This window comes from Diceros bicornis, chromosome 23 (assembly GCF_020826845.1).
Source record: "Diceros bicornis minor isolate mBicDic1 chromosome 23, mDicBic1.mat.cur, whole genome shotgun sequence".
Taxonomy (NCBI): Eukaryota; Metazoa; Chordata; class Mammalia; order Perissodactyla; family Rhinocerotidae; genus Diceros; species Diceros bicornis.
The window spans coordinates 24,220,911-24,248,260 of NC_080762.1; the positions used below are offsets into that span (position 1 = coordinate 24,220,911).

Here is a 27,350-nt window from a genome sequence, read left to right on the forward strand (position 1 = left end):
CCTGTAGTCTTTGTTCTGTAAGAGGGTTCTTTTGGACATTAGTCTGCCATCTTCCCCCTTGCTAGCAAGCTGTAATAAACTGCCCTTTCTTTGCCACCATCTTGCCTCTTGACGATTGGCTTTTGTCTTGCAGCGAGCAGACCGTGCCCTTTGTGTGGTAACATAACAATCAACATAAAGATAATCAGCATAACAAACCAAAACCAAGAATAAAAAGAGAAGGAAAGAATGGAGGGAGGGAGGGCCGGCCCCGTGGCTTATCGGTTAAGTGCGTGTGCTCTGCTGCTGGCGGCCCGGGTTCGGATCCCGGTCGCGCACTGATGCACCGCTTCTCCCGCCATGCTGAGGCCGCGTCCCACATACAGCAACTGGAAGGATGTGCAGCTATGACATACAACTATCTACTGGGGCTTTGGGGGGAAAATAAATAAATAAATAAAATCTTAAAAAAAAAGAAGGGAGGGAGGGAGAAAATGAAGCCTTCAGACCCTAGGATTTAGCCTCCATGTTTAGCCTCCAGGCTAAAAACAGAATTAAAATGTTAACTCTACCTCTTTAATCTGGCTGTAGTGCTAACAAGACTGAGACAGGGCAACTCTTCAGCTTACACAGCTCCACTGTAAATCAATTTTAAAATGTTTCCAAAACTCTGCACCTATCATCCCCAAGGATGGGGACATGTAATGGGCCCCAAGGCTTTTCTCCTGTCAGAACTTTCCAATGAACAGAGACAGGCAGCAGGAGAGGTCAGCTCAGCAGCCAGTCCCGGCCCAATATACAATAACTTTTGGTTTACAAGGATCCCACCATGAGCCTGCATTCTCAGGGCTCTGCCACACAACAACCTTGACCCTGAGCTCCAAATACATCCACAAAGGAAAGACAACAAAGCCAGCACAGCTGCCACTTGCAATCTGAAGACAGGGACTGTGTCAAAATGGCAAAGCAGCCTCCTGTGGGAAATAAACCCTATGAGTTGACCAGGGTTATGTTAGGTGAGAAAATTTCATTCCTCTAACAATTCTGTTTCTACTATGTACACATTTACATTTTAAGCTCCGATAAATTTCCATTTGTTTTCCTCGGATATTCTTGGACGTTACCTCTAGTTCTGCCACTTTTATAACTATGTGACTTGGCAAGCAACGTAACCTTTCTGTGCCTCAGTTCTTTCACCAGTCTTAAAAACAAAAAACCTAGTGCAATTAAAATGACCTGTGCAATCCCTTTCAACTCCTAAATTACTGTTGTACTTTTTTGCAGGCATTTAAATATCCTATTTAAAAGCCACACTCTTAAGACGACCCAGGAACCAGCCCTGCAACCCTAAGCAAGTTGTCTCACCACCCACTCCCTCTCCTGCTAAATGGAAACACTGATCATGCTCATCTCATAGGGTGGCCCTGAGGCTCCAATGAGAGAAAGTTTATGGGAGCTTCTTGTAAACTAAATGTTAATAAAAGTGTGGGAAATCAATAAATATTACATTTGTTTAAAAGAAACTTTCAGTTTAAAACAAACCCTGGCAGGGCTCTGATGTCTGGGTCTGCAGCATCTTACATTTGCCCTGGGGCTTGGATGTGGAGGTGTTCTTGCCATGTTACCCCAGCAACGAATCAGTTCAATTTGACATGGATGCAGATACAGCCTGATTGCATAACTGCACACCAGTTGTCCATTTGCAGTTTTGCCTCCAAATGGTAAGCACTGCCTACCAGTAAATGAGCTTTTCTCCAATTTGTTACGAGGGAATATAAACTTCCTGAACAGATGCGGGGGAGCTAGACAGAGATAATGGGGATAGGATGGGGGGAAAGCAGAGGGGAAAATGGACAGCAGCGTGGGCATATGGAGCTTATACACAAAAACATGTGCAGCCCTCAAACCTTCTTTGGGTGCTAAAGACTGTTCCCTACAGCATGAATACGTAACCAAGGCCTGTTCCCCTTATGCTCTATAATCCTTGGAGTTATTGCCTGTAAGGGCTTCTCCAAAGAGATGCCCAAGAACTCGGAGAAAAGGTTCAACCAGCAGAAATGTACTCCCAGTGGATCAGACAACTCTCTCCACCTGCCAGAGCCACCTGGTAAATGTTGGGTAAAAGCCAATGAGAACAGCCTCACAAAGGAAGATTCTCCAAATTAAGATTTCTATTTCTATTCATCCACTATCATAGCAATTTATTTTCTAGTTGCTATAAAAATCATGATAGGACCCTTATCAGGTAATTTAGCTTCCTTAAACTTGAACAAACTTAAATTTGATACTAATCCAAGGATTTGAGGGATAAGTAAATATCCATATTACAGTTAAATTTTGAGATTATTCAAAAGTATATTATATTTTACCAAATAAAACCTGAGATACTTAAAAACAAAAGCAACAAAAACCTGGTGAAACTTACACATTAACCAGAGAGAAGAAACAGCTTTCCAACCCACTAACTCTTCCGGGCCTTCTCAGGACATTATTGATCCATCGGTGGCCTCAAAGAGTTTATATGTAACTCTAAAATTCGAGCAAGTTACTTTTTTCCATTTTCCTATAATAGTAGTTATGTTAACCAAATATACGATAGATCTTATTATAAACTTGTACATTTGTCCATTTTTTTCTTCTGCTATGCTTAATGTTTGCTGTAGAAAACAAAATTGAACATGAAACTGTATATTCCATCTGGCTGCTTGTCATAGGTTGTGCAAAGCAATTTACTTTTCTCATACTCACAACGTACTAGAGATCAAAAGAGGAGAAGTCGGGGCTGGAAATAAGGTTACGTGATAGCCTCTCATTCACGTTACATCAGAACAAAAGCCCGTTTCCTCCAGAGTCCTCTCCATGGCTACACTGCATACTCTGAGTGCTGAGATGGTCCAACACTGCCTCTATTCTTAGTTCTGAGAGAAGAGAAGGGAAACTTGCAAGGCAAAGAAAACTTTGGTCTAGGCCAGTGTGGCTGGTATTAGGCAGCACTCCATCTCTGAGGTGACCAGATGAGGAACAGCAGCAGACTCTTTCAAAAAAGAACATGAGACTTAGGGTCTAATTTGAACCTGTGTTCAAATCCCACTCTGAGCATAACTCAGTGATTGACTCTGAACAAGCATAGCTTAGCAGAGTCGTTTCCTTAGCTCTAAGTATATAGTTAGTTATTACACTCATCTTTGTGATGGTTATGTGAGATTTCATGAAAATGCTTGACAAATGATAGATTCTTGACAAATGTTACCTGACTCTCCCTCTGAGGAAGCCACAAGCAGATGAAAGCATGGATGCTGTTCCTATTTGCATGGCTCAGAGCCCTGAGCTCTGGCTTGGAGCAGTGTTCCTGCTCTGACCACAACACGAATGGAGGTGCCTTGGCTAGTGAGGTCTAACAGCCACATCCCAGTATTGACCCATGAGAGCATCTGGCACTAGTCAAAGCTATAAAATTTCTCTGGAGGTACTACAGGCCCCATTTACTGGCTTGTGTGCCCCAAAATTTCATTTCTAGTTTAAAAATACAACTTGTTTGTTCCCAGTTACAGCTGATCTTGCTGTCCAATTAATTGCCCTGTCAGCAGGCAAATGATTGTTTCTTTAATCACAGCATTAGGTAAATGAAATCTTTCTACCAAATCAAGTTTCTTTTGAGAACAGTCAATTGCTATCCACCACAAAACCGACACACTTATATCATGGAGTTTTCTGAAAACAGGCTAATAAACACATATATTGCAGATTTCAGTCATCTTCTCCTTGATAGAGAACTATGTAGGTCTAAAGCTTAAAACTGAAACTCGACCCAACTATCATGTGTTCTAAAGTCGAAGAACACGTGTACTAAATAACTGCTTTTCAAAAGTGAGTAGTGGTGGAGAGACGTGAAGCAATTAAAACTAAATCATCATCCTCGTATTCAGGATGGAGCATTTCATGCCACTGAGAAAAGTTACATCATCATTGTCATCTGTAGGCATTTATCAGTCATCTGACTGATGTGACCCTACAGTCACTGCTCTACCAAAGTTATGTAGACTTGTGGTTGGGCTATGGCTCCTGCATCCTCATCCTGTTCTTACACATACCACCCAAGGCTCTCTGAGATTTTCAGTTGCTACACAGTAGGGCAGACACCAATTGTCTAGCTTTCCTTGTTAATGAGGATGGCCACCAAGAGTTGCTACTCACTCCTTCCATATACTTACAATTGTCACAGAGAGAGAAATTTCTTCTATTTATCAAGTTATCATTTCAACATACGCATATAAAGCTGTGGTTCAAAGCAAAACACATCAACTCTTTGCTCCATCAACAGATGGAATTAGTGTTACTCAATTATTCTCAGGTTTGCTGAGTTTAAGCTTATTTGTTAAGTGTTTCATGAAAATGAATACCATCATGTCCCATAAGTACAAAATGTAAAAAATCATTATGGCATCAAAGCAGAGAATTTTAAAGATTAAAATGATGAGAAAATGTATATTTCTTATGTAGTGTCACTTTAGACTTACTTATAATATATTTAGTCATTCAACAGATATTTGAGCACCCGCTGTGCATTAGGCACTATGCCAGGTGCTGGGGCTCTATCACTGAACAAAACAGAGAAAGATCCATGGGGTCTACAGAGAAACTGAACAAAACAGAGAAACCATGGGGTTTACATTCTAGCAGAGATACACATACAGGCGGCAAACAATAATCATGATGAGTAAATTATGTAATATATTAGAAGGTAGTAAGTGCTATGGAAAAAGAAAAAAAAGCAGTGTGAGGGGGTTTGGGAATGCTGTGAAGGGGACAGGAAGAAGGGAGTTTTAACCAGGTGGTCAGGGTAAGGCTCATTAAAAGGTGATTAGCAAAGAGGCCAGTGTTGCAGGAGCAAAGTAAGTAAGGGGGACAGGGACAGAAGATGAGATCAGAGAGGTAGGAGGGACCAGATCATGGAGGACCTTAAGGCCACTATAAGGACATTAGTTTTTACTCTCAGAGAAAGGAGGAGCCTTTGAAGGATTCTGAGCAGAGTGACTTAAGTGTTGAAAGAATACCTGTGGCTTCTGTGTAGAGAACAGATTGCAAGGAGCAGGGAAAGAAGCAGGGAGACAGGTTAGGAGGCTATCGCAGTGATCCAGGCCAGGGATGATGGTGGCCTGGTCTAAGATGCAGTAGTGAGGGGGATGAGAGGTGGTCAGATCCTGGATATACTTTGAAAAGAGAACCACCAGGATTTCCAGTCTGGATCAGGAATGTGGTGTGACAGAAAGAAGAACCAAGGATGACTCCGAGGCTTTGGGCCTGATCAACTCAAAGGATGGAATTGCCATCTCCGGAGATGAGGATGGCTGGGGGCAGAGCAGGTTTTGAGGGGGGTAAGATCAGGACTTCAGGGTTGGACATGTTAAATCTGAAACATTTAGCAGTCATCCAAGTGGAGATATTAAGTAAGCAGTTGGCTTTAAAAGTCTGTTGGAGAATTCAAGGAAAGAGGTCTGGGCTACAAATATAAATTTAGAGTCATTGGCATATATATGATGTTTGAACTCAGGAGACTGGATGAAACCACCAGTGGAATGAGTAGATGAAAAGATCAAGGGGCAAGCCCTAGGACTACTGATATTCAGGGTCAGGGTGAAAAAGAAGGAACCAGCAAAGAAACTAAGAAGGAGTGATGGAGAGGTAAGAGCAAAACTAAGAGAGGGATGCTTCTGAAGAGAAATTGAATAAGGAGCTGCCATAAAAACATAACCCAAAAAACAACTCTCAGGCAAAAGGGGCAATTCATAAAAACTGAAGTAGCTGCTACTAGGAATGGTTATTAGAAAGTTAGGTTTCACCTAAATTGATCTATAAGATTTGTACCCTTACAATGGAGATTATAAGTGGGTAGGCCTAAAACGGAGATCTCTTGACAGCTTCCAGGAAGCAATATAATTCTTCATTTTTAAAAGTCAACTACTAAAAGATAAAACCTCCAACCTTGCTTTGAGTGCAAGATTGCCACAAAGCATACACACTCTCTCTCAAATCATCACGTATATAGCCAAATAAACAAGATCTTAGAATTTTTAGCATAACCATGAGAGCACTTCATTGTACTTCTGAATCTTCAAAGAAGACCTAGATAGATAAATTAGTTCCCCAGTTGATTAACGGTCTGGTTTTAACACCAAATCTCATGCTCAAGGCCCAACTCCAATCCTACGAAGCTTTTACTAACCACTCTTCCCAGCGGATATCATCTTTCTCCTTTGACTCTTCTATAGCCCCCACTAAAACCACTCAATTGGCAATCGCATTGTCTTAATCAAAATAACTCTCCTTTTATACCAGAATTGGATAGACACTTGACATACATTTTCTCTAATCCTTACAACAACTCTACAAAATTGGGTTTATATCTATTTTATAGATGAAGAAACTGACGCTTAGAGAGGTCATCCAAGGTTATGCAACTAGTAAGGGACAAAACCAGGATTTAAACCCAGATCTGCCTTACTTCAGAGCTTTACGTTTACCCGCTATACATACTGCCTCTTGCGTGCAAGTACTATCCTAATAATCATCAGTCACTCCTTCTGTGACCCTGGGCAAGTTTTTAAACCTCTCAAGAGCCTCAGTATTCTCATCTACGAAGTGAGGAGGCTACACCACAGGTACTGCATTGTTGTGAAGATTAAATAAGACGATGCATGTAAAAGTCCTTTATAAACTATAACAGTCTTTATGATTACATTTAATGCTCCTTCAGGACAGGTTCTTATGCCTCACATGTGTATCCCCTTCAACACCCAATAAAGGGTTTAATATGAGTTGAACATTATCTACCAGTCTTTGGAAAGATTTGAGACACCTTTTCCCCCTCTAAGGAGGAAAGTGGTGTCCCTGTCCATGACGCCTGGATTATGTATCCATAATCCAAACCTTAAATGACAACACAGTGACAAAGCCAGCACACCCATCAGCCTGCACGGCATTTAACTGTCTGGTGTTTCCTCTCTAACGTGGCTTTCAGCGCCACAGCAGTTTGACAAAGAGGAAATCCCAAATGAAAAATATCAACACGTTTTGTAAGAAAACATACCTGGAAGGAAGGAGAACAGAAAAAAGGCCCGGTTTGTTATCAGAGTTAACACAGACCTTATTGTTCTGTGTATTGTCTGATTTACAGCCTCCTGATGACAATACTATTTATAACACTAACTCATCACTCACTATGAAATTTGATCTACTTTAGGAAAAAGACCAATAACTTTAGGCATACTTATTTTACCCCCAGTAAGATGCACATATCTGGTGGTATATCCAGGGAAGTGGCCCAATATGCTCCAAAGGGAGACTGTACTAGATTTGCTACCAGGTAAGCACAGAGGACGGGAGCCAACCCCTGCTCTGCTATTATGTGATTCACTTAACATCTCTGTTAATGATGGATCTGTTTTCCAGTTTGTAAACATGGGCTAACATTATTTATTTTGCCTATGTCACAGGTTTATTGTGAAGGATAAATGAAATAATATACGTGAAATTAATTTACAAATTACAAATATATTACCAGAAATAATTGGACCATCACCTACCACTTGTCCTTTGGTAAATGTCTGGTATTAGCAAAGCTGAGATATTGATTTCTCTGTGTGTGTTCACCTTGTAGTGCCAAAGAAAATTTTTAAAAATCTGGGGCCAGCCCGATGGCATAGCAGTTAAGTTCATGCGATCCACTTCGGTGGCCCAGGGTTTGCCAGTTCACTCACTGCTCATCAAGCCATGCTGAGGCGGCATCCCACATAGAAGAACTAGAAGGACCTACAACTAGGATATACAACTATGTACTGGAGCTTTGGGAGAAAAAAGAAAAAGAGGAAGATTGGCAACAGATGTTAGCACAGGGCCAATCTTCCTCAAAAAAAAAAAATCTATCTATCTTTTAGAAGAACATAAATGTTTTCTTAACTACAGAAGTTAGGGTAAAGTTGATCCTTCCACAATGGATCTATATTCCAACAAAAAATAGCTTCAGATGGTTCAGATATGCCTTGCTAAAAGTGTGAAAATGGACTATCAGATCAATGTAGCCACATACTGCACATACGGCAGGGGTCACATACTAGGTCATTTTACCTAGGACCTCAGTCTCTGCAAAATGCCAAGCGGCTCAGAGTATGAAAAACTAGTCCTTCTCCTTGTCTCCCCAGTGGTCATCCCAGTTGCTTCCTCAATACCTCTGGCAAAAAAAGAAAAAGGAAAATTGAGAAATCAAAATTATTCTTTGATCCAGGACATGCCTCCCATGTCTCTTTGTGGTTCCGTGACCTAATTCCTTTCTGAACTATGCATGGGAACCCACAAAGGGTTGATGACATAGTTTACTAGCTGACCCCTTGAACCCAGTAATTCTTTGAATTGTGTTACCAACTTTCACCAAAACTTGTAACTAAAGAAAAATTGCACAAACGTCCAAAAGTAGACTGCAAGCTAGAAAAGATCCAAGTTCACACACATAGTACACACACAAAAGAAAAATTTGTCCTAGTATCATTTTTAATTATCATTTATCAACTATGTTGAACTGGAATACATTTTCAGCTACAACAGTAAGAAAAAAGGAAGAAACATAATAAGCCCTTTGAGCAAATTTTGCTAGAGGCAAATTCTTGTTTCAGTATAAAAAGGCTGCCTTTGAAATAGAAATAAACAATAAATAAATTGCTTGAGCACTTGAAATCCTAATTTCCTGTGAAACTCTTTCTCTCTCCTCTCATTTGGAACTTGCTAACATTTCTCCAATAATCTTCTGAATAGAATTCCCATTTTCCTAGAAGTATCCCACAAGTGGATGTAATGATTCCCTGTGTCAAGGCCATTGGCTTTTACAATGCACCTAATTTCTGCACCTTTTTGTTGAAAAATAATTTACTGATGTTGGCAAAATCATTGTACCATCTCTGTCCCTGATTATGATTTGTAAGCCACTTAAAGAAAAAGTGACCTATCAAGTTTTTTGTATTGATGACATTTGTTCCAACATTTTAATTTTAGCCTTTCTTTTATTTTTTTTAAGTTTTGTTTTTTAAGTTTGGTGATTTTTTAAATACCAAAGCACATCATGAAACATATCCTCTGTTTAATGATCTGATGGATATGTTGACCTTGTCTTAAGAGATCTTGAATTTCATGAGTCCCTGAATTACAACCAGGATAATGTTTAAGGCCAACTTCAAACTGATCTATCTTATTCTTCTAAGAAGTTTTCTGTATGAAATAATAATATCCATTACCAGCAAAGCCAAAGAAGCATACTCACCAAGTGTACATAAGGCACAAAGTATCCAAAAAGTGCAAGTGGTATTCCAACTGCCCACACTGCATAAGCTGTCACCTTGAAGATGGCAAAATTGAAAAATTTTTTTGGAGGACTGAACCTTCTCCTGGAAAAGAGGGAGAATCTGTTGCCTCCTTCGGTTCTACTCTCTTTATCTTTGGCACTGGAAGCAAGAGGTCGGTAGGTGAAGCTAGCCAGAAAGAGAACAAACATGAAGATGGAGAGGATCCTCAGTGTGGAAAAGAGGCCCACACTGTCAGTTAGAACCCTTAAAAGGAAAGGCAGCAAAATTGTGAAGATACTGCTGCCAGCGGTGACAATGCCATTCACCAGTCCAAGGCGCTTCTTGAAATAGTGTCCCAAAATGACCAATGAAGGCTGGTACGCAAAGGAGCAGCCACAGGCAAATATGATTCCATAGGTAAGGTACAGAGGCTCGATGGACCTGTAAAAAGATGCAAAGCAGCTTTCATTATTTTTATCATGTTCTTGGCAGAATAAAACCTTATATAGTGAAATTTGCTTTTAGTTAATCAACATATTTTCTACAAATAAAAATTAACCAAAAAGAGAGGCAAAAAACTTAGTCAAGAATGTAGCACTAAAAAAATCTTAATTTAATTCAAACGGATAATAAAAATGCCTCGAGTATGTGAAAAATGACCATTAAGGTCATCAGTGATTTTGTTCCTCCTCCTCTGTCCATGGATTTCAGGTGAACCACGCAGCACTGGGTAAGAACTGTTGGCTCTCCACAACTCAGAAATAAAGGATGGTGCCAGGAAGGGCCTCAGTAAAACTGACAGCGATTAAACTAACAAACAAAAAACCTAGTCTCAATAAAAGTTAAAAAAAAATTATAATTTAACTATGAAAACTCATTATTTTATGGAGTTTTCCCAGGTACTTACTAAGCAATCTAGTCAAAGAAAAAGCTGCATTTGATATTTTCCCCTCAAGGTTATGTCAGGAACATTTGCACAGAGGAGCAGTGGCGTCTCATTTTTGCTGGCCTAAGGGCTGCAGACCAACCTTCGCCCTGTGTTGCGCTGTTCTCAGTGTTGTGCAAGATAACAAAAAATCATATTCTGATTGCAGAAAGACTAAATGAAGGGTGTTCATTAGTGATCCCAGTTTGCAAGCTTTAAGGCCATGTATGTCTCAAAAGAATAATAAAGGATTAAGAATTTTACAGTTTAACCAAATAACTTAATCACATATCTCTTATGAATGTAAAGGATCATATCATTACATTCATTGAAACAAGGTAAGGAGTAAAAGAAAACTGGTTAAAGTTTTTTCTTTTGAAAAGTCCAATTCAAAAGACTATTTATCAGTAGTAAAGGCAAACCATTTATTAGAAACTAAGATAGGCAAACTATTTATTAGAAACTAAGATAGATATAGTCGATTAATAACTACATTTTGGACAATACTGGTCTAGCAATATGCTGAGGTCATCACAAGAACTCTAGAATCTGATAAAATTAAGGCATGTTGGAAATCCTCCCTCTGAGATGCTCTTCCCCCTCTATTAATCCACAGCTAACACCATCTTCAAAGCAGGCTCAGGGCCGGCCCCGTGGCACAGTGGTTGAGTGCGCGCTCCCCGCTGCTGGCGGCCCAGGTTCGGATTCCGGGCGCGCAGCGATGCACTGCCTGTCAGGTCATGCTGTGGCGGCGTCCCATATAAAGTGGAGGAAGATGGGCGCGGATGTTAGCCCAGGGCCAGTCTTTCTCAGCAAAAAGAGGAGGATTGGCATCAGATGTTAGCTCAGAGCTGATCTTCCTCACACACACACACAAAAAATGCAGGCTCAAGAGTTGCTCCTAGGCATTCCCAGATTAACCTCACCTCACTCTGATCACCCTTGACTGAATCCTAAGTCTTTATTCAATAAACATATATTGAGAGCAGCTACTATGTTCCAGGTACTTGGTGGAAAAAAATTTTTTAAATGTGGTTATGCTCTACTCATAGTCTGCTTAGTGAAACAAGACATCTACCCCAAATAATAAGAACATAATACAGAACAAGATATAAATAATACTCCATTCAGTCTGCACCAGTTTTTCCACATAAGTAGTTTTCCAGATAATTGCAACTTACTTAATAATTTTAAAGGAAAAATCTAAATCTGTTATATATTTCTCTGCCTTCTTCAAAGCATATATTAAAAATAGTATTGACAACACAGTATCACCATGAACATTAATTTCTATACGATTATACCACAGTATTGTACAGCTGTCAGCTGGAAAACTGAAGAGCCCTGTATATAAATGGAAACACCCTCTCACGCAAGATTTTATTTTTTTATTTATTTTTTTTGTGAGGAAGATCAGCCCTGAGCTAACATCCATGCTAAACCTCCTCTTTTTGCTGAGGAAGACTAGCTCTGAGCTAACATCTATTGCCCATCCTCCTCCTTTTTTCCCCCCCCCAAAGCCCCAGTAGATAGTTGTGTGTCATAGTTGCACATCCTTCTAGTTGCTGTATGTGGGACGTGGCCTCAGCATGGCCGGAGAAGCGGTACGTCGGTGCGCGCCCGGGATCCGAACCCGGGCCACCAGTAGCGGAGCGTGCACACTTAACCGCTAAGCCACGGGGCCGGCCCTCATGCACGATTTTAAATACTAAGTGCTGGGTGAGCTTCGCTTGGTATCTCTCCCACAAAGTAAAGGACACGAGCTTTGGGATGCTCACTGCTGCTGAGCCTTTTCCACTTACTTCTAAATGTTCACCTTGGTAACAGACGGTTCAAACTACTGAGGTTCGACGACTGAATAAGAGCAGAGTAAATCAGTGAGATACCAACCATGTGTGCAAAAAGGATTCCGGGAAGGGACACAGAGGTGACCTGGGGTTGGCAGAGAAGGTTTCCTAAGAAGGCAGAACTCGAACTAGAGGAAAAGTGGGTCCACTGTTTGACACCTGGAATTTATACCACATTTCCCCTTGGTCTGAAACATTGCTCTGAAATTTTGATGGCTTTGATCAGTGCATCAAATAATGAAGTTGAATAGAAAATATGAGAACATGTAGTAAGGTAAACATGGTTTCAAGAAATTTTGTTTCAGTTAGGGGGGAGAGAACTGGGTCGCAGTGTAAAATATATTTCATAATATTTATTTCTCAATGGTCAAAAAAGCTTGAAAAACACTGCTTGCTAGAAGTAGGTTTGTATATATGTGTTTTGTCTACCAAACTCGGCCATCAGTTACACAGGCTTTCGGCCTGTTAGTCCTCTCTCCATCAAGGCCTGAGTGCTAACACATTCAGTAAGAGGTACGGCTGCAGGAACAGCGGACACCTGGAGGCGCCCAGCACAAAGCAGGTATCTCCTGACGCGATGACAAAACAATGTTGTATTACCGATAAAAAAGAACTAAAAGTAAATGACCTCACAGAATTACCTAAGCAGAATCTTATTCCAAACAAAACTGTTTTTTTTCTTTAAAAAAAACTTTTGCAAGGAAAAAGATCATAAAGGCACATTAAAGATGGATTATCTATTTTCTACCAAGAAATAAAAATAATTGTTTGAATCCAAATAAAATTTCTAAGGTAAGTGAAAGAAAGACGCTTGCTTTAGAGTTGAGGAAGGGGTGTATGTTGGGAGAGGGGTAGAAATAGTAAAACCAAGGATTCTGTTGATTAAATACCCCAAATTTAAAAATAAACAGGGCAAGAAATTAAGTTTGATTTTTTTTTCTCATGACCACAATAATGCTTTTCAACTAAAGCATGAAGATAGCTAGGGAAGGGAAGAGGCAGAAAATGAAGATTAATCACTCTAACTAATGAGACAGAGGATGGAAGTCATCTTCAGAGGTTTTCTTGTTAATCACCTCTTGTTGCCCAGAGCTACATATTAAAACCAGTGTTTCTCTACCTGGGGATTATTCTGACAATGAAAGGGATTTACCAGTAGAATTGCAGCTGGAGGGAGAGGCGCTTCATGCAGTAATGTGCCCATCAGCTCTTTGCAGTTAGTCCCTCTTCAGTGCACGACGACTTTTAATAGGCACAGAGAAAGTGTACTGATATTAAGTTTTATTTTAAGCTGCATTTGACTACTTCACTTTGCCACGATCTTTTTAAATTTTAGCATGTTCTTTTTAAAAAAATGTAGGAGGTGGCCCCGTGGCGTAGCGGTTAAGTGAGCATGCGCCACTGCTGGCGGCCCGGGGTTCGGATCCTGGGCACACACCCACGCACTGCTTGTCAGGCCATGCTGTGGCAGCGTCCCACATAAAGTGGAGGAAGATGGGCACGGATGTTAGCCCAGGGCCAGTCTTCCTCAGCAAAAAGAGGAGGATTGGCATGGATGTTAGCTCAGGGCTGATCTTCCCCACAAAAAATTAAATAAATAAATAAAAATAAAAAAATGTAGACAGGAATTCTCTACCTACGTTGAAATAAATAGCAAAGTTTTGATCTCATTAATAAAAATATTTCCTATTGAGCCTATGAACAACTCCTTCAAAATACCACTTATTGTACCCTTTGGGCCTCAGACTAAGCTGACCTTAAATTAAGGCCATTACTTTAGACAACTCACTGTTATAACTTGAGTTCTTTTAGGATTTTTATGTGAATAGAAACAAACCAAAGGAGAACCATTTTTCTTGGCTCCAGGGAATGTATATATCCGAACCTCTAACTCAGGTGCTGCAAGCAACAGCATTCAAATTCTCAAGCTCTCTGTGCTGCTATGACTTACAATATGTGAGTCATATTGCTTAAAGTTTTAAGCAATGAAAAGGAGGATTTTTCCTTGTAAACAGCAAAGTTTCTGAAAGGAAAACTTTGAAGTATCTAAGAGTTCTTGAAAAGCAACATGAAGAAACTGAGTCCTTACCTTACAAAAGAACTGGACAAGAGTCCAATGAATGCAACAGCAGCACCCAGGACAGCTGTTTTCCGACAACCAAATATGTCCGTGAAGACGCTGGCTATTGGGCAGCAAAAGAAAATCATCCCCATGGAGAGAGAACTTACCCATGCTGTAAAAGAGAATAAAAAGGGGCACCATGACATGGTACATTGCATTTGTACTTATCCCATAGGATATAACACATATTTAGAAAAATATTAATGCAGAAAAGGTATTACTCAGACTGATAAATGGGAAAAGGATGGAATAAATTAGTAAGAAATCTGAATCATAGTTCAAAGGATTGGCCAATACTAAATGTAAACAGCAATTATTTGTATTTAATAAATTCTTGAAAAGTCTGTAGTCTTAAATAAATCAAACATTCTCCTATGACCCAAACACTATTAACCTCTATCCTGTTACCTGTGGTTTTAAGCAACTTCTAATCTATGGAAAGAAATTCGCTTAAAAAAGAATAATGAGGTGCCGGCCCAGTGGTTAAGTTCGTGCGCTCTGCTTCAGCAGCCTGTGAGTCGCAGGTTCGGATTCTGGGCCTGGACACACATACCGCTCATCAAGCCACGCTGTAGCAGTGCCCTACATATAAAATAGAGGAAGACTGGCACAGATGTTAGCTCAAGGACAATCTTCCTCAAGCAAAAAAAGAGGAAGATTGGCAACAGATGTTAGCTCAGGGCCAATCTTCCTCACCAAAAAAAAAAAAAGAAGAAGAAGAAGAAGAAGAAGAATGAGATATGTTTAGGAATCATGCCTAAGTGGTCAAACTGCAAAGGAATGATGACCACTGAAGTCAGGATGGTGGTTAACTCTCGTGGGGAGGAAAGAGAATTATAATCATTTGGACCCAGTAGTTAAGAATTGATCATCTGCATAAAGTCTGGGCTTTTTTAGTTCTTTTGCTAAGGGAATCAAGTCATACTTTTAGTAGACTAGTTGTTGACCTAGACAACAGTTATTGGGTATTCACTTTATTTATAAAACCATAAATACATTTTATCTTCTTTTCTGAAAGTACGTTATCTTCCACAATAAAAAAATAAGAAGAATCAGAAGTCATAATTTCCTGCTCTGATGCTGTAAAAATCACAACCTCAAAAAAGATAAACAAATACTGAGGACAATTTATCATAATTCAGTGCCAAAGAAATTAGTGATCTCACAGGATATCAAGTCTGTAAATTCTTCTTAAAAAGTATAATAAACTAATGGGGACTAAGTGAATGTGGGTACAGAACAAAGAGATCTGGGTCCAAATCCCCCATCTCTAACTACAATGTATCCATGGGCAAGTCACTTCCCGAGTCTGTTTTCTTATCTCGAAAGAGGATCCAATACATACCTTTCCAGAATTATTAAGGATTAGAGAAAATGTATCTAAACCTCAGTATCTAGCACAGAAGCACTTAATAATTTAGAATTTTAATAACAACAAATTGTCTGTCATATAAAATGAAACAGATCTCTAGAGCTCCATTCAGCTCTGCAAGTCTGCTAGTCTATTACTCTATTTCCTCAGCAAAGGAAGAAAATCCAGACCCTACACAAATGATCACTTCTTAATAACGGGGTCCAAATGAAGCTTTACCAGACTAACAATTTCATTTAATTCCTTGCCGTCTTACATTTTAAATTACATATGTTTTAATCAGCCATAGTTCTACTTCCTTTCTTCCCTTACCAGAAAGAAGAGAGATGATAATCTTAAAACACAATGAAGCGACTGTGCAAACGATGCGATCTTGACTTAGACGTTGGGGGAGGGAGGGATTCAGAAGTGGACAGTAGAAAGAAGCGACTGGCCAGATGAGTTAGCACCACCCCAGCCCCAGATGTGCAGAGCCATTCAGTATGGGTCTGCTTAAGGAGAAGTAAGGATTTTTTAGTCTACTATCTTATATAAAAATGTCACTGATTTATAATAATTTAATCTCATTCAAAAAAGTTTAGTCATCTATCATGTTTAAGAAACAATCTAAACAATCTGGGCAGACTAGAAGAATAACATCCTAACATCTATTTTTGGATAAAGGCACTTTTACAATTAAGTAAAAAGCCAACACTAAATAATAGACCACATTAAGAAAGCGAAGAGCATATACTTATATTGCATTTAATACTCATAAAAGTCAAGGCACTTTCAAGAATAAAGACACAGAGGGGACGGGGGGAGGGAGGAGAGCGAAAGGGATAATTCAGCACATGTGTGTGGTGATGGGTTGTAATTGGTATTTGAGTGGTGAACATGATGTAATCTTTGCAGAAATAGAAGTATACTGATGTACACCTGAAATTTATACAATGTTATAAACCAATGTTACTGCAATAAACAAAAATTAAACAAAAAAGAATAAAGATGAGTCTTTATGCATTAGAGTAGATTTTAATCTGCTATACCAAATATGAAAAATTTTACAGATTTTTATGTCCATTGAACAAGCACTAACTGTAGGATATAACCAAACACAACTTTCTTTGTGTCTCAACTATCCTCTTAAAATTTATGTGGTAGGGAAAAATGTTTCCCTGCCACTGGATGACCACTTGGGCAGGCCCACATGATTCTTCTGGCCAATGTTAAATAACAGAAAGGCCTATGGTCACTTTTGGTAACAAACCAACCTTCACTTGGTAATCAAATCTGACTGAGATGAGCTTTGTCTCTTTTCCATGACCTCCTCTCCCGCTCCCTAGCTGTCGGTTCTCTCCAGGGTGGGCATAGGGGAAAGGAAGGCTGGAGGAAGGAAGGCAAGGAGATTCCAACTTAAGCAGTCCTGCCAAAAGGCCTGTCTGATGTTTGAAGCTGACTTTCTTCTCGGACTCACTTTTGTGGGTTCTTCAGAGTCTTACCTCAGAGTTCCGTCTGGCTCTAGCTCCACTGACATGGATAACTCATTCTCCTTCTAGCTTTCTGGATGTCACTTAAAGGAGTCACTGTTGGAGCCTCACTGCCTTTCTAGGCAGTTTACTTGTGCAGGAGTCAAAACAGCTCTAGGCTGCCCTCCTTCCTCCAGTAGGCCTGCCTCTGATCTGTAGGAAACACTCATATTTCCTTTGCCCCGACAAACACTGGAGTGTAGTCAAATTCCAACACAGTCACGTCTTGGATAGCTCTTGCTATGGGAGCAGTTAGCCAGCTACAGTTCTCTCCTTGTTGGATTTCTCAGGGGATTCAGACCTTAGTCCTCTGTGCCCCCTAACTGAAGAGAATTCTTTAAATCTCTGAGTGGCCCCTCGAAAGCTCCTCTCACTAGATTTCAAGTGAGAGAGCATGCACCCCCATTTCTCCCATGGGGTCGGAGGAAGCCACAGCATAATTTTCTCAAAGAATCATCACGAAATGCTCTTCCTTGTCCCATAAGCATCCTTCTTGCAGGTTTTTTTTTTTTCTTATGGGTTTTAGAGCTTCTAACTGGTTCTTGAACATGAAATATCTCACTTTGGAATTATACACTATTGTACCTCAGTGCTTCAGCTAAAATCCCAATAGCATATTCTGTTATAATAATAATTAGCAATAGATGAAGTTAGGTCTATCTTCTGATCAAATTTGAAAAGAAATTAATTCTTGAATGGGTAATTACTTGCCACTGTAAACTCACAAAATTTCTAGTTTTTGTAGTTTTAACACGGCATCCCAAAGAATCCAAGATCTTAAGGGTTATGAAATACACCATAAAAATAAAATGGACCTGTTGTTGTCTTTCACCCTTCCAAGTCTGTGTGATTATTATTAATAATAAAAACTCAATAGAGTTAGCTGTTGAGGTGACAATATGTTTGCTGTGCTCAGAGATGACCTCATTTAATCTTCAAAACTCTATAAGGTAGGTACTTTTATTAAGTTCATTTAATAATTGAGAAACTGAAGTATACAGTCACTATATCCAGCATGGTAAAATTTTTATTTAAAAAAATCAAACTAGCCGTAGTCCCTCTATGTAACTCAACCAAACACCCACGCTGGGTTTCCTAATATTATTGAAGAAACAAATCTTTTGCAATGGAAGAGGTGCTATTTAAATTATGGAATAACAACAGTCTCTCCTTTCCTGTTAAAAGTGCCTGTTATGTTCCAGGCACTATCCTAGGCTGTTGAGAATACAAAAACACCTAAGAGATTTCTCTACCTTCCGATAATTTTCAAACTAGTAACATATATGCAAATAGAGGTCCACCAGAACACCACATAGAATGTGCTAAAGGTTATGAGAAATATAGATGTCAAAAAATGTAAATTAGGGCCTGGCTCCATGGCATAGCAGTTAAGTGCGCATGCTCTGCTGCTGGCAACCTGGATTCGGATCCTGGGCGCGCACCTGACCACTTGTCAGGCCATGCTGTGGCGGCGTCCCACATAAAGTGGAGGAAGATGGACACAGATGTTAGCTCAGGGCCAGTCTTCCTCAGCAAAAAGAGGAGGATGGCATGGATGTTAGCTCAGGGCTGATCTTCCTCACCAAAAAAAAAAGAAAAAATGTAAATTAGGGACTGGCCCCATGGCATACAAAATAGAGGAAGACTGGCACAGATGTTAGTGCAGGCCTAATCTTCCTCAAGCAAAAAAAAATGTAAATTGAAGAAAGGCTTTAGAACATGCTTGTGTACTCTTATTTGAATATGTGTATGTCTTTGATGTTATAGAGAGACACAACCAAGAAAGCTATGCTGGGAAATCTTTTTCAAAACATACCACGAAGCTTTCCAATTTCCCCATCCAGATCCTCTTTGTTTTCTACTCCATACTGAGAACAAATCCTCAGCTCTCAGTGTTTGGCCAAAGGAGAATGCAAATCACTCAAAGGAAGTGGTTAGGTTTAATATTTAAGAAGATTTTCCTGCATATTAAGTAAAACAAAAGTGTTGTCATTATGCAGAGGTAAATGACTGCAAAGGTAAAGGGTTTACAATTGAAGACACCCAAGGTGAAGATTTATTGTAGTTTAAGGTTCATAAATATTCTTTTGCCCTTTTTTGGTAGCTCCAACCCCCAATTCCACTTGATCTTGGCCTTTTTCAAGACATCTTTGCTCAGCAATATCTCAACATTGGTCTAATAGCCTTAAATGAAATGAAACAATACTATACAAAACTGAGATTAAAATGCAAAATATTATTAGCAAAGTCCTAATGACTCTTGGGGCATGGAGCTGTCTGACAACTACACAAAAATTCAAGAATGAGTAGATTGTACTAGGCTTGACCATTTTATTGCCACCCTAGAGGTTATTTGCTGGTTATATTTCACTTAAGAGAGGTTTTAAAATTATCTGCTATCAACTTCTGTTAATATCATCAGGGTGAAGTGGTCAAGCAAACCCTCCTGCAGATAACAATTATAAAATCTGTGTGGGGAGAAAAAAACACATTTAACCACATTGGAAAATGTCTAAAAATAGACAGAAGTTGGAGGAGAGTTAACTCTTAAAAAGCTGAAACTGGAAGAGTTACAAGTTTTTGGGCTTTCCTGAGGATTAACAAACTATGCAGGTGCTGGGTAGACTAGTAAGGGACCAGACTAAAGAAAAGCAGCAGCAGAGAAAGAAAAGATATCAGCTGCTGCACACCACAGAGAGACAGAATTTACAGTTTGAGTCCAGGCAAGCTAACTGCCTACTAGGAACAAAACCTCAATAATCCTTGGAATAACATAATAAAATCAGAGTTGTTTCAAAATATTATCTAAAATGTCCAAGTTTCAACCTAAAATTACTAGACATGCAAGGAAACAGGTAATCAATATTTATTGACTCTGAATGGCCTCAGATGTTGAATTTAGTAGACAAAGACTTCAAAATGTCTATTATAAATATGTTAGAAGTAAAGGATAACATTTTCTAAGAATTAACTGTAAAAAATGGTCTTATTGAGTGAATGGATAGAGAATCTCAACAGTAAAGTGGAAATTATAAAAAATGGAAATTCTGGAGGTGAAAAGGAGAACAGCCGAAAAATGCATTCAATAGGCTCAGTTGCAGATTAGAGATAAAAATAAGAGAGAATCTAGAAACTTGAAGACTGAAATTACCTGATCCAAAGAACAGAGAGAATAATAATATTAAACAAAAATGAATACAGTCTTAGAGATCTGTGGGACAAAAATAAGGAGGCCTAAACACAAGTATAACTGAAATCCTAGAAGAATGGAGAAGAAAGAAGAGCAGAAAACAGATATATGAAGAAGTAACGGTCCCCCCAAAATCACAAATTTTGTGAAAACCATTAACTTACAGATCTAAGAAGCTCAAAGAACCTCAATCAGGATAAACACTAAGCAAACCACTCCTAAGCACATCATAGTTACAGTTATGAATGCCAAAATTTTGAAAGCAGCCAGAGAAAAAATGACATATTATATCCAGGGAGAACAACGATAATATTATCAGTTGGCCTCTCATAAAAAAAATAATGGAGGACAGAAGACAGAAGACTGTCATATTCGAAATGCTGAAAGAGGGAAAAACCAAGGATTCCATATCCAGCTAAACTAGCCTTCAGAAAATGAATGCAAAATAAAGATAATTTCAGATAATAAAAACTAAGAGAATCTGTCACTAGGAGATTTCCACTATAAGAAATGATAAAGAAAGTCTTCAGACTAAAGGGAAATGACACTAACAGGCAACTTGGGTCCAAAGGAAGGACCAAAATACACACGTACACATTCTCTGCACAATTTCTTTACAAGACACATGATTGTTTAAAGCAAAAATTATAACATTGTATATAGATGTATTACATATAGATAACAACAGCCTTAGATGGAGGTAAACGAAAATATACTATTGAAAAGTTCCTGTATTTTACCTGAAGCAATTCTGTATTAACTTAAAATATAGGATAGCTTAAAGATACATACTGTAATCCCTAGAGAAAGCACTAACAAATAATACAAAGAGATATAGCTAGAAAGCCAATAGAAGAATTAAAATTAATTACTGAAAAATATTTGACTAATGCAAAGGAAGGCAGAAGAGAAGGAACAGAAAAACAATAAGCAAAAGAGACAAATAGAAAACAAATAGCAAAATGTCAGACCTAAATATGTCCATATCAGTAATTACATTAAATAAAAATAGATTAAAGACTCCAGTCAAATGGTGAAGATTGTTTGACTGGATAAAAAAGCAAGAATCAATTATATCCTCTTTTAAAGAGATGCACTTTAGGGCCAGCCCCTAGTGGTTAAGTTCACTGCACTCCACTTCAGCGGCCTAGGCTCAGTTCCTGGGTGTGGACCTATACCACTTGTCTGTCAGTGGCCATGTTGTGGTGGCAGCTCACATACAAAAAGAGGAAGACTGGTAGGAGATGTTAGCTCAGGGCAAATCTTCCTCAGCAAAAAATAAAAATAAAAAATAAATAAATAAAAATAAAGAGATGGGGGCCGGCCTGGTGGTGCAGTGGGTAAGTTCACATGCGCTGTTTCGGCGGCTCGGGGTTCAGCGGTTTGGATCCCAGGTGCAGACATATGCACCACTTATCAAGCCATACTGTGGCCGTGTCCCGTACAAAGTAGAGGAAGATGGGCATGGATGTTAGCCCAGGGCCAATCTTCTTCAGCAAAGAAGAGGAGGATTGGCAACAGATGTTAGCTAAGGACAAATCTTTCTCACAAAAAAACAAAAAAATAAATAATAAAGAGATGAACTTTAAATACAAATACATAAGTTGAAAACAAAAAGATGGAAAAAGATATATCCTGTTAAAAATAACCCTAAGAAGGCTGGAGTGGCTATATTAATATTAGACAAAATAGACTTTAAGACAGAAAGTATTACTAGAAACGAAGAGGGATACTTCATAATGATAAAAGTGTCAATGCATCAGGAAGATGTAACAACTATAAATTTATATACACCTACCAATAGAGCTTCAGAAATACAGGAAGCAATAAAATTTGATCCCTACCTTACACCATATTGAAAAATTATCTCAAAATGGATCATAAAACTTAAATGTAAAACCAAAAACTATAAAACTTCTAGAAGAAAACACTGGAGAAAATCTTTGTGACCTTGGGTTAGGCAAAGATTTTTTGGATACAACTCAAAAACACAATCCATACAAGAAAAAAGTTGATAAATTAAACTTCATCAAAACTAAGAACTTCTCTTTGAAAGTACTGTTAAGAAAATGAAAAGTGAAGGGGAGCAGAATTTGTCACCCCAAAATACTCTGTGGCATGAGGATTATTTTAAGCTGATTATTTTTAAGAAACAGCAGACACAGGGGAAGTTCTGAAAACCTGAGTAGAAGCTACACTTTTGTACGAGAAATTTACATGTATAAGGGAAATCTCCATTTGTAATGGTATCTTCCTCTCAGTACCAGGAAGAGGGGGATGACTAAATCTCCAGAAACTCTTATCAATGGAGAAGGCAGAGACTTAAATCTGCTAACAACTTTACCCTTGTTTACTGTGCTTTTCCTGATAACCTCCCATAGCTGGCTCGCCCCACTCCAACATCTTTTGTCTTTAGCTGGAGATGGTATTTAAGGTGTTGTCTTGGGGCATTTCAGGGAGTCACTCAGTTTTCCTGGGTATCTCCCATGTATACAGGAGGTATACATGTTACTAAACTTCTGTTTGTTTTTCTTAGCCAAGAACCTAGACGGGTAGAGGGAAAATCATTTTTCCTCCGCTACCAAAGAAAAGCCATAAGCTGAGGGGAAAGATTTGCAAATTACATATCTAATACAGAACTTGTATCCAGATTATATAAAGAATTCTCAAAATTCAATAAAAACCAAACAACCCAATTAAAAAATGGGCAGAAGATTTCAAATGTCACTTCAAAAAAGATATACAAATGGAAAATATGCAAATGAAAAAATGTTCAATATCATTAGTCATGAGGAAAATGCAAATTGAAATAACAATGAAAAACCACACATACCTATCAGAATGGTTAAAATGAAAAGGACTAATCATACTAAGTGCTGGTGAGGATGTAGAGCAACTGGAACTGTCATACACTGTTACTAGAAATATAAAATAGTATGGCCATTTTGGAAAAGAGTTTAGGAGTTTTTCTTTAAAGTTAAACATACCCCAATATGACCCAGCTATTCTACTCCTAAATATTTACCTAAGAGAAACAAGAGCCTATGTCCACATAAATATTGGTATATAGATGTTATAGCCGCTTTATTTCTAATAGTCAAAAACTGGAAAGAATCCAAATGTCAAGAAATAAGTGACTGCATAAACAAATTAGGGTGTGTTAAAAAGAAAAAACAGGCCCAAAATGGAGTTACTTATGCTAAGCCCCACCAAGACTTAATACCTATCCTAAATGCAGTTTCAGCCTCTCCCAGGAATGAAATTTTAAACCAATCAGACTAGAATTTCCTGATCAACACACTAGAGAGGTAATCTATCCGATAAGACCCCCTGCCTTCCCCTAAGGGAAGGTGACCTTGCCTGAAATAATCTACTCTTTTAACTTCATTGTCCTGCCCTCTTTCTGCCTACAAAAACTTTTCATTTTGTACAGCTCCTCAGAGCTCCTATCTGTTTGCTGAATGGGATGCTGCCTGATTCATGAATCACTGAATAAAGCCAATTAGATCTTTAAATTTAGTAGGGGGTTGAATTTTTGTCTTTAATAGGTGTATTCACGTAATGGAATACTCCTAGCAATAAACAGGAGTGAACCATTAATAAATATAACAACATGGATGAATACCAAAAGAATCCTGTTCAGTCAAAGAAGTCAGACCAAAAAGGAGTACATAAAGTATGATTCCATTTATACAAAATTCTAAAAAATACATATTAATCTATAGTGACAGGAGGCATGTCAGTATTTACCTGATGGGAAGGAGGCAGCTGGAGGGAGGGATTACAAAGGGGCACAAAGAAAACTTTTGGGAGTGATGGATATGTTCATTATCTTGACTGTAGTAATGGTTTTACTGGTATACACATATCACAAAACTCATCAAATTGTGTACTTTAAACACGCAGTTTATTATATGTCAATTATATCTCAATAATGCTGATAAAAGAAGAAATGAACTTATATGGAATATTTCAACAACAAAAAATAGATGTCATAAAAAAACAAACACATGAAACAAAAACTGACAGAACTAAAGGGAGAGCTAAACAGATCCACAATCATAGCTGTATATTTTAGCACACCTCTCTCTGTAAATAATAGAACAGGCAGACCAAAAATTATCAGTAAAATAAAAATATGGATGACTCTATCAACCATCTTAACCTAACTGACATTTATAGAACACTATGTCCAACAACAATTGCAGAAATTATTTGCTATGCCAGAGAAATTGTGAATCACCGATGAGGGTAGGGTGTGGACAGATGGAAGAGAGAACTAACATTTCTACAGTGCCTCCTAATCCATGGAAAGGACCTAGCACAAAATTGTCACTAGATCCTCAGGCAACCCTGTGAAGTATTATCTTCATTTTAAAGATGGAAAAAAGAGATGAGGCATTAAGCAACTTGCCAAGGTTATGCAAATTTAGTGGGATTCAAACCAAACATTCCAGGTAGAAACAGGAATAAGAAGACGCGCCAAAGAGTCGTTCATTAAAATATATCCACCGGGAACCCACAGCCAGGTACCAGGCTTGAGGTTGTTGATAAAAAGCTACCCTTCTCTGGAGAAGCTCACAGTTTAGTTAATTAAGACAAAATCCAGACATTAGTCAAGATGACACAGTGAATTCACACTTCCATGCATCATCCTCTGTTCCAAACACAAAGTAACAATGCACTTAGAATATATATATTAAAAAAAAACAAGAAGAAGAAGAAAATACGAAAAAGACCTGGTCATGAGCTACAGATGAGCTGTAAAAGGGCTGGGCTGGGTTAGGCCTGCTTTCTGGGGTCCAGCTCTGGACGCACGCATTTCTGGGGTCCAGATCTGGAAGCAGGCATTGGCAATTGTAAAGAGGACTTAAAAGTATTCCCTGTGAGACATAACCCGAGAGTCAAGCTCATTGACTGAGGCCACAGCCGGAACTCCCTCTCACTTTGTAAAAGAAGGCTGGAGGCGAGAGTGAGTTGGATGGGAATTTAGCAATTTCTATACAGATTAAAGATTCAGAATCCTACAAGCCTCTAGGGGAAGGAGGAGGATACAGACTCAGCCTCATGAGCAGGCCCTAAAACAAGGTCCCCACTGGCTCTCTGGCTAGGTCTCTGAGATTTCTAGTGTTACTATGGAGCATGAAACTTGAAAGGCCTATCTAAACCGGGAATTTAGGGAGAGAGGTGGAAGAAAGTGCAAACCATTGGGAAGGAGAGTGAGGAAGGAGCGAATCAAACAAACAAAACAACACACCTGCCACTCAGAATGACTCTGTAACTCAAATTCCAAAAACTGAAATCAATCCAACGCTAAGAAAGACAGCCAACCAAATCATCAATTAGCAAATACAGTCACTCTGGGTGGAATTAACTCTATAGACCAGTCTGACCACCACTCCAAAATGATATGTTTAGAACTTTCACAGAAATAAACAGGAATAATTTTCATTTTAAAAAACAAGAAATTATGGGGGTCCAGCCTGGTGGCATACTTGTTAAGTTCACGTACTCCACTTCAGCAGCCTGGGGTTCACAGGTTCGAATCCCAGGCGCGGACTGATACACCACCCATCAACCCATGCTGTGGCAGCATCCTACGTACGAAAACAGAGGAAGATGGGCACGGATGTTAGCTCAGAGCCAATCTTTCTCAGCAAAAAGAGGAAGATTGGCAACAGATGTTAGCTCAGGGCCAATCTTCCTCACCAAAAAATAAAAAAATAAAAATAAATAAATAAAAAACAAGAAATTATGAAACAAATGAGAAAAAAATGAAACCAGGGCAAGTGCATTAAAAAAAGTATTAATTATAAATCCTGGATATAAAAAATGTCACTGAAATTAAAAAATTCAGTAGATGGAGAAAACTATTTCAGATTACACAGCTAAATATGGAAAAAAAATTAAGGACCATAAAGGAGAATATCTTGACCTTAGGATAGAAAAGTATTTCAAGACATAATCACAAACCATGAAGGAAAATATGGATAACATCTGACCTCATTAAAATTTACAACCTCTATGCAACAAAAGACACTAGAACCAAAGCAAAAAAAGATGAGCCACAAAATGGGAGAAGATCGTTGCAGTGCATATACCTAGTAAAGTATTATCACACCTTGCATTTATAAAGATAGCCTATGAATCAATAAGAAAAACACAACCCAACAGAAAAATGGGCAAAAGTTAGGAGGAAATATACAGAAAAGAAAATCCAATGGCCAACTGACATTTACAAACATGCTCACTAATAATCAGGAAAATGCAAATTAAAAGAATAAATACCACAATTTAGTAAAAATTAAGAAGTCTGACCACACCAAATTTTAGTGAGGCTATGGGGAAATGGGGACTCTCTTACGCACACCAACAGAAATGGGAGTAACCATTGTGAATAGCAATTTGGCAACATCTAGAAAAGCTAAAGATGTGCATACCCCACATTCTAGCAACTCCCCTCCCAGATATGTACTCCAGAGAAACTTTACACATGTACAAGGAGACATGAATAAGAATGTTCACTGAAGCATCATTTGTAACAGCAAAAAATTAGAAACAACCTAAATGCCCATCAGCATTAGAATGAATAAAGAAATGTTGGTATTAATGTATAATGGACTATGAATTCACACATATGTAATAGTAGTATAAAACACAATGGGAATAATAAAAAATTCAGGACAGGGCCGGCCCCGTGGCTTAGCGGTTAAGTGCTCGCGCTCCACTGCTGGCGGCCTGGGTTCGGATCCCAGGCGTGCACTGACTCACAGCTTCTCTGGCCATGCTGAGGCCGCGTCCCACATACAGCAACTAGAAGGACGTGCAGCTATGACATACTACTATCTACTGGGGCTTTGGGGGAAAAATAAATTGAAAAAAAAAAAAATTCAGGACAGTGAGTGCCTTTGGGAAGGCACAGATGAAGGAGATCAGGAATGGGGAAAGGTACACAGGGGACTACAATTGGGTCTGTAACGATTTACAATTTTTGAAAAATGAGAAAATATGAGGATCTGAGTACTTCTACCCACAGAAGTGGGTATATGGAATATGTATTTGTTTTATTGTTCTCTAC

At 38.8% G+C, this 27,350-nt stretch overlaps 1 protein-coding gene across 2 annotated transcripts in view; it reads right to left on the reverse strand.

Annotated features, from left to right (window-relative positions):
* The window catches only part of SLC16A10 (solute carrier family 16 member 10), a 113,836-nt gene that overhangs the window by 32,778 nt on the left and 53,708 nt on the right, over positions 1 to 27,350 (reverse strand). For both annotated transcript variants that reach the window (XM_058566453.1, XM_058566452.1), the window contains exons 2-3: positions 14,170 to 14,314; positions 9,287 to 9,749 (exon numbers count right to left, since the gene is read on the reverse strand). In XM_058566453.1, coding sequence (XP_058422436.1) covers positions 9,287 to 9,749; positions 14,170 to 14,314 — 608 coding nt within the window. The remainder of the gene's footprint in view (positions 1 to 9,286; positions 9,750 to 14,169; positions 14,315 to 27,350) is intronic.